We start from the raw sequence: 13,856 nt of genomic DNA, 5'->3' as shown, positions 1-13,856 counted from the left end.
AATATTTTTGCAGATATTTAATAAACATGCCAAGTGACCATTCTTGTTTACCTAAAAAACAATGCTGAAGTCGGTTATTCAGCTTTGAAAATGTGCTTGTTTTGGTTTTTTTAACCTGCCCAATGCCAGGTTAGCCAAATATTACAGCACCTTAGGGTGCCCTCATTGAAAATCACATTTTTCATTAATTTATTCAATAAGGCTCTTAAAGTATTTGTCCTTAAACCGGAATGTGACCTACGGTGGACAGTAGCAGACTCTGAAATGAGATGCAGATTCAGAGTTCCACATGAGGTTATTAGTTAGCAAATAATATAAATTTCATTGTATACAATTTCTTACATTGTAACCCTGTGTCCTAACAACATGCTACGTGATGAGGTTTGCAGTGATAAACAATTTGGCTGTTTGCACCAAACGAAACACAACAAAAATTAAAATACAGCCATTCAGAAGCGAAGAATATTCACTTGCTCATGAAATGGTAAAGTTTATACTCTAATTAATACTTATTAAACCTCTTCAACATTATTAAATGTACATGCAGAATCACTTATATGTGTTGGTTGGCATTAATTCACAGTTCTACCAGACAATTTCAAACGGTTTATTTCATTTTAAAGATCTGAGATGAACTATCTGCTGCTGCTTTCAGTAGTATGGCAATAAATGTCATTCAAACTTACATTGTTAGCATTTAACACTGAGTAAAGCACATGAGGTTTACCTGAGGTGATCATTGTCAGTTTTCTGTTGTTCAGCTGCAAGAAATAGAAGCCATTTCTAATATCAATTCGAAATGTTGGTTAGACAAAAACTCCTTTTAATATGGAAAATATTCCTTCTATCGCGTGCCGTTGCTCTTATATGGAACACGATTTAAATCAGCCTTGTTGGTCCTCAATCTGGCAAACCTGCGCTTGCATTTGTTTTGATCCAGGAATGCAGTACCTAGTCCAACCACTGGTTCTCAAACTTACATACTGCTTCTTAAGTTTACATTTACATAAGCATACATAAAACGTCCTTTATATTCATGACGCGTCTTGTCATTATTATAAATGCATCATGGCATTTTTACAAACACCCCTTCAAGTAACTTATAAAGGTTTGGTACCACTTGTAAGTGAGTAAATTCTGAGTAATGTGTTATTGTTTAAGTATAAGACTATTGTATCTTTTTTAAAAATAAAAGCACATTATTTTTTTCCCCTAGCCTTATCATTTAGTAGGCTATGTTTATAATTGTATTTGCTTTTTAAAGGGAAAGTTCACCCAAAACTGAAAGTTCTGTCAATATTTACCCACCCTTCATGTGTTTCAAACTTGTTTGACTTCTTTTCTTCTGTTGAACACAAAGAAAATATTATAAAGAAAGCTGAAAATTGTCAAACCATTTACTTCAATAGTATTTGTTTTTCCTTCTATGGAAGTCAATGGTTGTTTCAGCTTTCTTCAAAATATCTTCTTTTGTTTTTAACAAATTGAAGAAACCCGTGAAGGTTTGGAACCACATGAAGGTGGGTAAATAGTGATTAAATACTTTTTTTTTATTGAAATATCCCTTTAATCTTGTTTTCTAGCTATTTTTTTCCACAAACTTTTTTAGTTAACTATATTTGCCTTTTAGTAATTTAGAATGTGTATAGTCTGTTTTGAATCATTACTCTCATTAATATTTACCACATTCTCTTGGCTGCTCTTGGTTATGTGTTGTTTGCTTGTGTTACATCAGTAGCAGTTTTTCTTTAAGATATGCTCTTCATTTATTTTTCATCCGTTTTTTAATTGCATTTTTGCTTTCTGATCAGCATTTATGAGGAGGAATGGTGAGTTAGTTTGAACTTATTTTTTGTTTGTTTGTTTGTTTTTGTGGTTTGTTCGCATTTTCTGCATGACATCTCTGATCAAAAACCTTGTGAGCAGCATTGCTGCATAGCATTGGTTGCATTAAATGAACACTCCACTTTTCTTTAATTAATTTATTTATTTATTTTTTTTATTAAATTTATTTTTTTTTTTTTGGGGGGGGGGGGGGGGGGGGGCTATTCTCATTTAAGATCTCCCTCATAGTTAAACAGTTGTTTTTACCTTTTTATATCTTTTTAGCATAGCTTAGCTTCTCATTTAAGATCTCCCTCATAGTTAAACATTTGTTTTTACCTTTTTATATCTTGTTAGCATAGCTTAGCTTAGCAAAAAATTATTGAATGGGATTAGACCATTAGCATCTTGCTCAAAAATTATAATGTAATAATCAAGGAACTTTGCTGCTGTACCATGGCTGTTGCAGGCCCAATGATATTATGCAACACTTTTACCTAGTTACTTAGTCAGGAATTAATTTCAGGTGCTGCACAATATAACTGCCCCTGCTGCAGCCATGTTAAAGCAGCAAAGTTATTAGGCAGGAATGAGAGGATAGTTCCTTGCAATATTGCTCTAGAAAATGTAAAATTAGTAATTATATCTACTGTACAGAGTCAAGCCTTAAATAGGAAAATGGTATAATAATTTATTTTGTAAATTTTGAGTGAGATGCTAATGGTCTAATTAGCTTCAATGATTTATGCTAAACTAAGCTATAAGTGCTCCTGCCAGACATGGCGATCAGCTGAATTGATTAAAAAATTGTAAAAATCAACTGTTTAACTCTGAATGTTCTAATAGGGCTGGCTTAAAATTTGGAGGCACAACTATTCTTCACACCTAATTACCCTTGATGCATAGGCTGCCTCACTATGGTTTGGATCAGAATAATAATCATTATTGCGTCTTGCTATCATCCTTTCTATGTGGTCGCTAGTAATTTGGAGTGTGTAATGCAACTGTCTTTGCTGAGCACACACATATATATGTGTTCTCTGTTTTTGATCCCTGTCATTCTCACTCTCAAGCAAATGTTTATTTTCAAGGCTGATCTACTGTTGTAATTGGGTGAAATATCCACGAAGATATAAATCAACCACTTCTTTTTGTTTTGTTACAATTGATTTAAAAAAAACAGTCTTCTCTTTTAAATTCTGTCTATTTTATTTTGTTATATGTAGCATGACAGATCATTGTATAGACATTTCAGTTCAGGCTTTGGAGCACGAGTGAACATGATTACCATTAAGTTAGTCACTGCACAAATTAAACATGAGTGAACTTCTCATGTTATTGCTCAATCATGGAAGGACATCAATAATAAAGCTTGTAAATAACATTTCACATAGCAATACATTTACCTCAGTCAAGTCATTCAGCATGGTAGTCCACTAGAGAAACACAGTTTAGAGAAGAGCATTTTTGTAAATAGGTTTATATTAATATATGCACTGTGTATGCGTATATATTAATGTATGTATTCATTTATTTTGCTTAACCTGTTAGTGATGTCTTATTTAATGTATGTTTATATAATAGGTCATAAGAAGATGGACCCAGTGTGTAAATTATTCAATTTGAGCAAGTATTTAGAATGCAAAATGTTATAATTAGGTGTACAAATAAACTAAATCTGATTAATGTGCAATTTATTTTACATTTTTCTTTGATTGTTGAGTAATCTAAAACTGAGCAATTGAATTTAAGCGTTTGGGCTCTGTTGATAGCTGCAGTCTATTATGCAATAATAATATCCAAGTAATACTACTGTACCTCTAAAGCCTACAGCATTAAGAAAACATTATTGAATTGTATTTTAATAAAAACATGTTAATATATGGTAAGTTACAGAAGTAGCAGATTTATGTCTTGTTAAAGCAAAAAGAAATTGGCAAATTAAATGTCAATAACTTTGATAAAAAGTTAGTTTTGGGCCTAGTATATATACAATATGGTCAGTGCATTTTGGCTTGTTTGTGTGGTCAAAACAACCGACGTTCATACCAAGCATTAGAATTTAGGTTTATATATGTATATTTGCAATATCATACGAGTAGCAGAGCGATATGGCTGTATATCGGCACTGGTGCGTGCGGTGGGAGGCGTGCGCTGTAGTGTCCCACCAGACGATATACAGCCACGTTGCACAGCTACTCGTGTGATATTGCACTTATACAACATTTCGATGGCATAATCATATGTATAAAAAAGAAAATCAAACACTGAGAGTCTCAAAACCCTTTTGCAAGAGGAACTACTTTCTTCCACTATTGTTTCACATCTGCAGCTGGCGTCAGAACAGCAGAAGCTGTTGTTCATTCACTTACGTCACTTTAGAGCTAGTATTTGACTGATTCTCTAGCGTAATGTCTAAAATGGTGACATAAAAGGTTATTTTGCTCACATTTTAAGATTATAAGGCTGAACGGCATAAAATGCCATCAGTCTATAGAGATTTCCCAGTATTTATCTGTTGCAATCGTGAGATCACAATATTACTGCCTGAAGTGCTATGCTAAAAAATTCAGCACTTCAACATACAAAAGAGAGAGATCGTCTTAGAAAGTCATTTACCTGTTTAATGATTTGATCAGCTGTAGTTTGAAATGATGCTGTTTTTCTCTTAGGGCTTATTATGCAGTCTCTGTCATCATCTTGTGGATGAACATCGTCAAGCGTCTGACTGGCTAATGGCCGCAAACGCGCTGTCTCTCAGAAATTTTAAATATTTAAAAATAGGCTTATAAATTCCTTATAAAAAAACTGCATAGATGCAATCTAAACAACAACATTCTCAACTAAAAAAGCCTCAAAAGAAGATCATGTTGTCCAAAAGCTCCAATGTTTATCAAACTGTTGAGTGTCATCTGCTTGTCACTGTATGTGGGCGGAATAATACACAAGGGTAAAGGGTTAAGAGGCTGGATGAGTACTTTTTTTGCAGAATATAGCATGGCTATCAGCCAATCAGATTTAAGAACCAGACAGCACTCTTGTGGATATATATATATATATATATATATATATATATATATATATATATATATATATATATATATATATATATATATATATATATATAAACCGAGGTATGTATTGAACCGAGGGCTAAATGTATTGTTACATCCCTAATATATATATATATATATATATATTAGAGATGTAACAATACATTTAGCCCTCGGTTCAATACATACCTCGATTTTTAATACGTTTTTTTTAACAAGGTGTTCGGTTCGGTTTTTAATGGCTTGACACGTGTTTTTTATTCTTTCGGCAATAGGAACAGTTAGAGGTTAAGGAAAAAAAAATGATTTATTGCAATATTAATTTTTTTTTGCTTAAAAACCAAGAAAAGAACAGTAATTCCTAGGGTATTGTATAAAAAAATGACAAAAGCCCACATCTCTTATCATCGAAAATGGCTGCAAATCATTAGCAATAAACACGCGCACTGCCTTTGTTATTTTTATGTGTCTCTCGGAACCAGTTGGGTATGTTTGCTTGAAGGATCAGCGAGGGAATGTTGCTATTTGGAGGACATTATTACCTTCTCGGCTATCCTGCCTTCAGACAGTGATATTGCTGGGTGATGGCGCTGCAGATGTGCAGTCATGGTTATACGTGTAAAACAATGCTTGAACACAGTTATTTTTTGTTCACCGTTTTTTCTTTTATTGGCATTATACTTACCAGCAAAACCGAATTGTCCTCACACCACAGATTTGAAATACGCCGGCGATTTCTCGTGCTGTTGCCTCACTTCGCCGGCGCTTCCTTGTACTGTTGCCTCAGCCTCACTTCACCACCGCTCGCAATGTTAAAGTGTGGAATGATGGTCAAGCGCCCCCTAACTTTAGAGCATAGTGATTGGATATTTACTCGCGGCGAGGAGTTTCCTCATCTCAGCTCATGGATTTAGAGGCACACACAGTCAATTCGGGGAGATATAAATTGCACATAAATTATTTAAACCAAAACGCTATTCACTAGCGCGTATTGAATCGTGGAGGTCTTATCGTACAATTCAATATTATATTGAGAACCATGGATCCCTAAAATATATTCATATATGAAATATACGCCTACCCTTGATAACCATGTGTTGTACTGTTATTTATCCAAGATGTATCCCCTACTATTGCTTTCCTATTGTCCTATTATAGTAAGAAACACTTAGGGGAACAGATCTGCCATTTAAAGAGCTAACTGCGACATTCTCCTGCAGCTCCGATGACCCCCTTTGTTCATAAAAATTTCAAGATTGATGACCTGAAGTTTCTAGAGAATCACTGAAATGCTCTGTAAAACACTCAATCATTATGTGTCTGTTAGTGTGCACTAATGTATGCTTGTGTTTATTGCTAGTATGGTGTGTGTTAAAGTAACCCAGCTCTGTCTGATCCAGCAGCAGCGCTCTGTCCAGCTCCCAGTCCATCGTCTACATCCCTCAGGATATCGTCCGTGCCAAAGAGATAATTTCCCATATCAACACGCTCAAGACTCAGGTCAGCTATTACGCAGAGCGCCTGTCTCGCGCCGCTAAAGAACGCTCCGCTAACGGCATGGAGAGAACCCTCGCCATCCTAGCGGATAAGGTGAGTTTCAGAGTAAATCTGGCTCTGGCCATATAACCTAACTATTGATAAGCTTGCCCCTCTTAGCTACTGTTGCTAACTTACATTTGTTTCATTTGTTTGCTGTTGAGTGACGTATTGATTCTTAGACTCTGATTTTAACATATGTGCATGGGCTAGCACCTGACTACATCTGTGACCTGGTAACTCTGGCCACTCCCACCCACAGTCTTCGTTTGTATGATCTGTAAATCTTGCATTTTGGATCCTGATGTGAGTTTGAACATGTCGTTGCCCAATAGGGTTGTAACAATATACCGGTATGACGGTTTACTACGATTTGAACGTGCACGATTATCATACCATGAACAATTGCATATCAACGGTTTTAACCCTTAAAGACAGAGACAGCTGCCCGCGGCTAAAAATAAGTATTGCTCTTAAATGTTTAATAACTTTTGATCCGCTGATCCGATTCATACAATTCAAAGATTGGCATAAAGAAGAGAATCTCAGCTTTCCAGTGCTGTATCACATAACATTCGCAGACTTTCAGAGGCTCCGGAATCAGTGCGGTTACGTCATCAACATTTGACAACGCTGATTTGACAAAGAAACGCTCGTCACTGTGTCTCCGGACAAATCAGACATGATACATTGATGCATTGTCCCTCCTCCATGCCCAGATTGGTTCAAACTCGCTATATCACAACCAATAAGCATAGGTTTCGCTTTTGTTTGTGGACCAAGCTTTTTGAACAACACTGAATGAGAGAAAGGCATACATTTATGCGCGGCTAAATAAAAAGCAAAAAAAAAAAAAGTTTTGCATGAAATAATTCTCATACTAAGTACTTTTGCATGCACAGCAGCACAGAAACATGACAAAACAGTGACACAGCAAAGACGAACTGCTGCTCTTGCTGTTTTCAAAAGACGCAAATGAAGGTGCGGCTGTTTGTCTGCATTGCAGACCACCATATCCAAATCCATATCCATAGACAACCATATCCATGCTGGCACATAAAACATAAGGATGTTCCATATTAAATCTAGTTTCGTTATGTAACTATTTATAGTATAGTAAATATATATATCTATTTTTTACTGAGGATTTGCACCATGTTTATTTGGACTTTATTTGGACTTTGACACATTATTTATTATTTTCTTATTTTTATTTGTTCATTGTAAGTGGTGTTGTTTATAGTAACTAAAAATATATTATTTGGAAAAAGTCAAATTTGCTTCACTGTTCTATTATTTTGTAACATTTGTAACATACCGTATACCGCGAAACCGTCAAACCGTGGTATTGTTTTAGACGATTATCATACCGTGAAAAATTCATACCGTGACAACCCTATTGCCCAATAATGCATAGTAAACAATCTGCCGTTGTGTTTTCAACATAAAAGTCCCACATTCTTAGTAAGTTAAATAGAAGCTATAAAATAACTAGTGAAGGGAAACTATCATTATTTTATCGCTAGAAAACTTTGTTGCTTATTGAAAGCAGCCCGAGTTGTGCATTTTAATGCTCTCAGAGCTACATATGAGACTGTGTTCTCTTGATGACGTCAGGCCTGGATGAACGACCTAAAGTAGTTATACATGCAAATGCGGAGGGCAAGGCTCGGAGGTCTCGTCACAGTTTGTTTTGTTCTCTGATTGGCCAGGGTTTTACACTCATCGAATTCACATGGTAACTAGTAAACAATGGTTTCTTGGGCTCACAGTATGGCCATTTTAATACACTGAAGTCTTATTCTTCTACTATGCCTTAGTATACCCAGATTTTCATTATAGGGCACCTTTAATGAAATTAGTGGGAGTGGGAACCCTGTATTTATTAAATACAATAATTTGGTAGTATCATGACACGGTTTGTGTACTGCATGGTAAAGCCTGGCTCACACACTGGGATTTTGGCAAATTTGGAAAATCCTAAAAGATTCTTGTAATTCAGAGCTGAAATATGTTGTTTTTGACAGATAATAAATGGTTGCTGTGATCAATTTTTTCTTCTGATGCAATTCAGTCTAATTCAAAATTTGAGACACTTTTCTCTTAACCTGACTTTAATTGTAACCACTATTAACATTGGCATAGGTTATGCAAGGAAAGGGGAACTGATTCCTTTAAATGTTAATATACTTGGTATGACTTTTATTGACTTTCATTTCGACTGGTGATAGAAAACTTTAGACAAAACCTTCCTGGCCAAAATCCCAGGCACATAGTTTGATTGTTTTGTGTTACATAAACATGATCAAACTTTTAGATTTTCTCTATGGTGCTGTAACCTAAAGATGCTCAAGTTCTGGTACTCATGCAACTGATAGTGAACTGCCATCTGCTCATCTGCATTCTAGGGAGAGGCTTACTGATAGCTCAATTTTGAGTTGTTTTTTTTTTTTTTTTTTTTTTTTACTTGTCCCCAGCGTGGTCTTTGGCTGAAACTATAATCTGTTTTTCTCACTCACTTTCAGACTCGACAGCTAGTGACGGTGTGTGACTGTAAACTGCTGGCGTCTGCAGTGCAGGCCCTGAACGCAGCAAGACCTGAGTACATCGCCTCGAAAAACTCACCCTCGGCTGACTCAGAGCAGGTGGTGCTGAGGAACGATCAAGACACACTGCTGGCCAAATGGAGTGGCAGCAACAGCCGTTCATCCCTCCATGTTGATTGGCATGAGGAAGAGTGGGTAAGAAAACATCTCTTAGATTTTTATTTTAATTACAATATTTTATTACTGTGACAATGTAAATTAATACAATTTAAAATCGCATATTCTATTTTATTTTATTATGTTTGTATGGTTTAAAGTGAATTTAAGAACTGTTATTGCATTATTAAAGTATTATTTCCCATCCCTGAATACATACTGTACATACATACATACATACATACATACATACATACATACATACATAAACACATACATACATACATACATAGATATTTTTTGGGGACTTCCCAATAGACAAATGTATTTTTATTCTGTATAAAGTCTATATTCTATCCCCTTCCCAAGTCGTTCACAAAGTTGGGGGTATGCTCTTTATACAAATCGTGTCTTTTCTACAGGAAAAGGTGTGGGGCAATGTGGACAAGAGTCTGGAGTGTATAATCCAGCGAGTGGACAAGCTGCTGCAGAGAGAGCGTCTGCACAGCAGCAGCAGTGAGGACATGTTCCAGTCTGACCAGCAGGGCGGCACCAGCAAGAAAGGTAATGGCAAAAGAAAAGCTTTTTGGGTCAACCCTACCTGCATGGAGAAATCGTCCTCGGCACCTGAACCACAACAGCTGTCACCTTCACCACCCTCATCATCATCATCATCATCATCATCATCATCATCATCATCATCACCTTCATCCTCACCATCCGACCTGAACCCTGCATGCCCAGACAATCCAGAAGTGCATGCCTGTAGGTGCCTTTTACTGTCTTGTTCACTTTTTTTCTCTGCTATATATTTTTGGTAATTCTTTTTATTATATAACATTTTATAACAATATATATCATCAGACAGAAAAGTACTTTCTATAGCTACTAGCCTCTATACAAGGGGTGGCCAACCCTGTTCCTGGAGAGCCACCTTCCTGCAGATTTCAGTTGCTACCCATATCAAACCAGGCCCAGATTGGCTAATCGGGAGAATTCCCGGTGGGCCGGTCCGTTTTTTGGCCGCGAGGGCCGGTGTCCCTAGTTCCAGAATCGGTTGCTCTCAGCAGTCACACTTTTTAAAAACAATTTAATTATTTACTTGACCACAGCCTTCTTATTCATTATTTTACCACAGCTCTGCTCTTTTTATCTATTTTCTCGTAGCCTCGTGAGCAGGATGCAGGTTGATGATGATATAACTAGATAAGTCACCATTAAACGTACAGCTGTTGTGGTACAGTGGTTAGTACGTTAGATTATGACGCGGCCAACCTGGGTTCGGTCCTTGTCTGAGTAACAATTTTTTTTTTCATTTTTATTGTTAAGACATAATACTGTAAGGGTTGTTGAACATTTGAAGTTCTAAAAGAGCTGTTTTCTCAAAAGAAGACGTGATAGTGTAATTAGAAACTGAATTGGAAATAACCTTATTTTGATATAGTCAGTGGTGAACTGAGGTGGGCCGGTCTGAGGCTTGAAACTCCAGGGCTGAAAAAGAGTCCCACTCCGGCCCTGTATCAAACACACCTGAACCAATTAATTAGGACCTGAACACCACTTGATAATTACAGGCAGGTGTGTTTGGTATGGGTTGCAACTGAAATCTGCAGGGAGGTGGCTCTCCAGGAACAGGGTTGGCCACCCCTGCTCTATACAGTGGGTACGAACGGTATTCAGACCCCTTAAAGTTTTCTCTTTGTTATATTGCAGTCATATTTGCTAAAATCACTTAAGTACTATTTTTTCTTCATTAATGTCCACACAGCACCCCATATTGACAGAAAACATTTTTTGACATTTTTGCAGATTTATTAAAAAAGAAAAACTGAAATATCACATCCTAAGTGTTCAGACCCTTTGCTCAGTATTTATTAGAAGCCTTTTGATCTAATACAGCCATGAGTTTTTTTGGGGAAGATGCAACAGGTTTTTTCAGACCTGGATTTAGGGATCCTTTACCATACCTTCTTGCAGATCTTCTCCAGGTTTGTCAGGTTGAATGGTAAACGTTGGTGGCCAGTCATTTTTAGATCTCTCCAGAGAGGCTCAATTAGGTTTTAGTAAGGGTTCTGGCTGGGCCCTTTCAAGAACAGTCACAGAGTTGTTGTGAAGCCACTCCTTCATTATTTTAGCTGGCTTAGGGTCATTGCAAGGTAAACCTTCGGCCCAGTCTGAGGTCCTGAGTACTCTGGAGAAGGTTTACGTTCAGGATATCACTGTACATGGCTGCATTCATCTTTCCATCTGTTGCAACCAGTCGTCCTATTCCTGCAGCTTAAAAACACCCCCACAGTATGATGCTGCCACCGCCATGCTTCACTGTTGGGACTGTATTGGACAGGTGATGAGCAGTGCCTGGTTTTCTCCACACATATCGCTTAGAATTGAGGCCAAAAAGTTCTATCTTGGACTCATCAGATAAGAGAATTGTATTTCTCACCATTTTAGCAAACTCCATGCTGCTTTCTTGTGTCTTGCACTAGAAGAGGCTTCCGTCAGGCCACTCTGCCATAAAGCCCTGACTGATAGAGGGCTGAAGTGATGGTTGACTTTTTATAACTTTCTCCCATCTCACGACTGCATCTCTGGAGATCAGCCACAGTGGTTTTTGGATTCTTCTTTACCTCTATCACTAAAGCTCTTCTCCTCCGATAGCTCACTTTGGCCAGATGGCCAGTTTTAGGAAGAGAATGTCTTCCATTTAAGGATTTGGAGGCTACATGCTCTTAGGCTACATTTGCACTGCTAGTTAAATGTGACCCAATTTTCAGATTTTTAAAAATGTCTTTTTGCTCATATTTGACACAGATCGGATCTGTTCTATGACCGTGTAAACACGAAAAAAACGCATGCATTTGGATATTTAGAGATTGGTTTTAGGCCTCCTTCATATGTGGAAATAAATCAGATATAAATCAGATATATTTGACTATGCGACTATCATGTACATTAACAGATCGGATTTATTGAGGCATTCTGTTTTGTACATCATTAAACTTGTGACAATGTGATAGTTCTCCGCGGTTTAATGACATTGAAGGAAATCTCCTCATTAAAGCCTGCCACAATTTGCCACCAGACCTGAGCTCTCTCTTGTACCCACAAATTCCTCTGAATGGTGGAGGACCATTTGTTGGAGCCATTTTTCTCTTTTATTATTTTTATGTTTGGATTTAATGGGTTGATTGGATGATATGATTATTGTTATTATTAAGTTTACATTTGATAATTATTGTATTCTGGTTTGAGTATTTGCTTTGTACACAATTCATGTTAAAGTATTTGCTTTATAATTTTTGATTTTGTGAATGAAGACTTTTATTCTGTCGAAATTGGGATTTAAGGGAGCCAGGTAGTAGGTGGACTAGTAAGGAAAGAGAAAACAATTTTCAGACCGTGAGTTTGTTTTTGGTGACGGGTGCTACTGAGGAGGGGCAATGGAGCTATTTCACTGATTTAATGGCACAAGATATGATAAAATAAAGATGAGAAAAGGATTCAAAGCGGACTCCCGTGTCATTGTTTACCCTAACCGTGATAGCAGCTTAAAGCAAAAATGCCGCTACACCATATATAAATATGAGGTGCAAGCTGCGATGATGGCCCTTTCCCTCCTCCTCCTCGTTAAAATCGTTTTAAAGTTGGGCGATCTTTGCATATTTCACAGAGCTAAAAGCAAGATAAAATCTTCCATTGTGACTAGTGTGGCGTAGATGTTAGAACTCGCCTTTACACATGCACGATGTCGTAAATTGTATGGCAAGTGTAAACACGAACCGGATATGGGTCACAATTAAAAGAACATGTATAGGACAGGCAAAAAAATCTAATATAGGCAACAAATCCAAATTGGGCATCAAGACCTGACAGTGTAAATATGGCCTTAGAAACCTCAAGTGCAGCGTTTTTTTTTTTTTTTTTTTGGCGATCTTGGCCAGATCTGTGCCTTGCCACAATTTGGTCTCTGAGCTCTTCAGGGAGTGTCTTTGATCTCTTGATTCTCATTTGTACTGACATGCAATGTGAGCTGTAAAGTCTAATATAGACAGGTGTGTGGCTCTCCTAATCAAGTCTAATCAAACACAGCTGGACTCAAATGAAGGTGTAGCACCATCTCAAGAATGATCACAAGAAATGGACAGCACTTGAGTTAAATATGTGTGTCACAGCAAAGGGTTGAACACTTGGGACCATGTGATATTTCAGTTTTTTCTTTTTTTAATAAATCAAAAATGCAAAAATGTCAATAATTCTGTGTTTTTCTGCCAATATGGGGTGCTGTGTGTACATTAATGAAGAAATAATACTTAAATAATTTTTTTAAACGGCTGTAATATATCAAAGAGTGAAAAGTTTAAGAAGGTCTGAATATTTCCCATACCCACTGTATGTCCACCATCCCTCTATCCCGTTATATGCAAACCATTAATCACAGGATAACTGCTAGTTTAGACCAAGCAATTAAATTACATTCAATTTGACATTTTTAGACGTTTGTACCTTTCTTTGCTTTGCTGTTCAGTTCATTGCGTCTCTATAACACATGCACATACTCATCTTTCGTTCTTTTTTGCCATCACCCTTTTTACCTCTGAATTTCACACATTGGTCACCTGTTCATCTTCAGACAGATTTGCATGCTGTCATAGCAACAAGCTTTACATTATTTTTATTTGCCTTTAAATAGTTCAATTTAGTCTTCCCACTGTTTCTAACAGCATCATCATCTGTATTGTTT

General features: G+C 36.9%; 1 protein-coding gene and 1 long non-coding RNA gene across 43 annotated transcripts in view; one reads left to right on the top strand and one right to left on the bottom strand.

The window, feature by feature from the left end:
* LOC141386203 (uncharacterized) overlaps positions 1-13,856 on the bottom strand; it is a 111,585-nt gene that overhangs the window by 7,759 nt on the left and 89,970 nt on the right. The gene's annotated exons all lie outside the window — the stretch shown is intronic.
* Positions 1-13,856, top strand: part of inpp4ab (inositol polyphosphate-4-phosphatase type I Ab) — a 141,893-nt gene that overhangs the window by 73,773 nt on the left and 54,264 nt on the right. For 9 of the 42 annotated variants that reach the window (XM_073953386.1, XM_073953383.1, XM_073953380.1 and 6 more), the window contains exons 13-15: positions 6,278-6,467; positions 8,939-9,154; positions 9,538-9,880. In XM_073953386.1, the coding sequence (XP_073809487.1) occupies positions 6,278-6,467; positions 8,939-9,154; positions 9,538-9,880 (749 nt within the window). 42 annotated transcript variants of the gene reach the window in all.

The sequence above is a fragment of the Danio rerio genome, chromosome 6 (genome assembly GCF_049306965.1).
Source record: "Danio rerio strain Tuebingen ecotype United States chromosome 6, GRCz12tu, whole genome shotgun sequence".
Taxonomy (NCBI): domain Eukaryota; kingdom Metazoa; phylum Chordata; class Actinopteri; order Cypriniformes; family Danionidae; genus Danio; species Danio rerio.
Note: the sequence above shows the minus strand (reverse complement) of the source record. Positions and strands in the feature narration are given on the sequence as shown.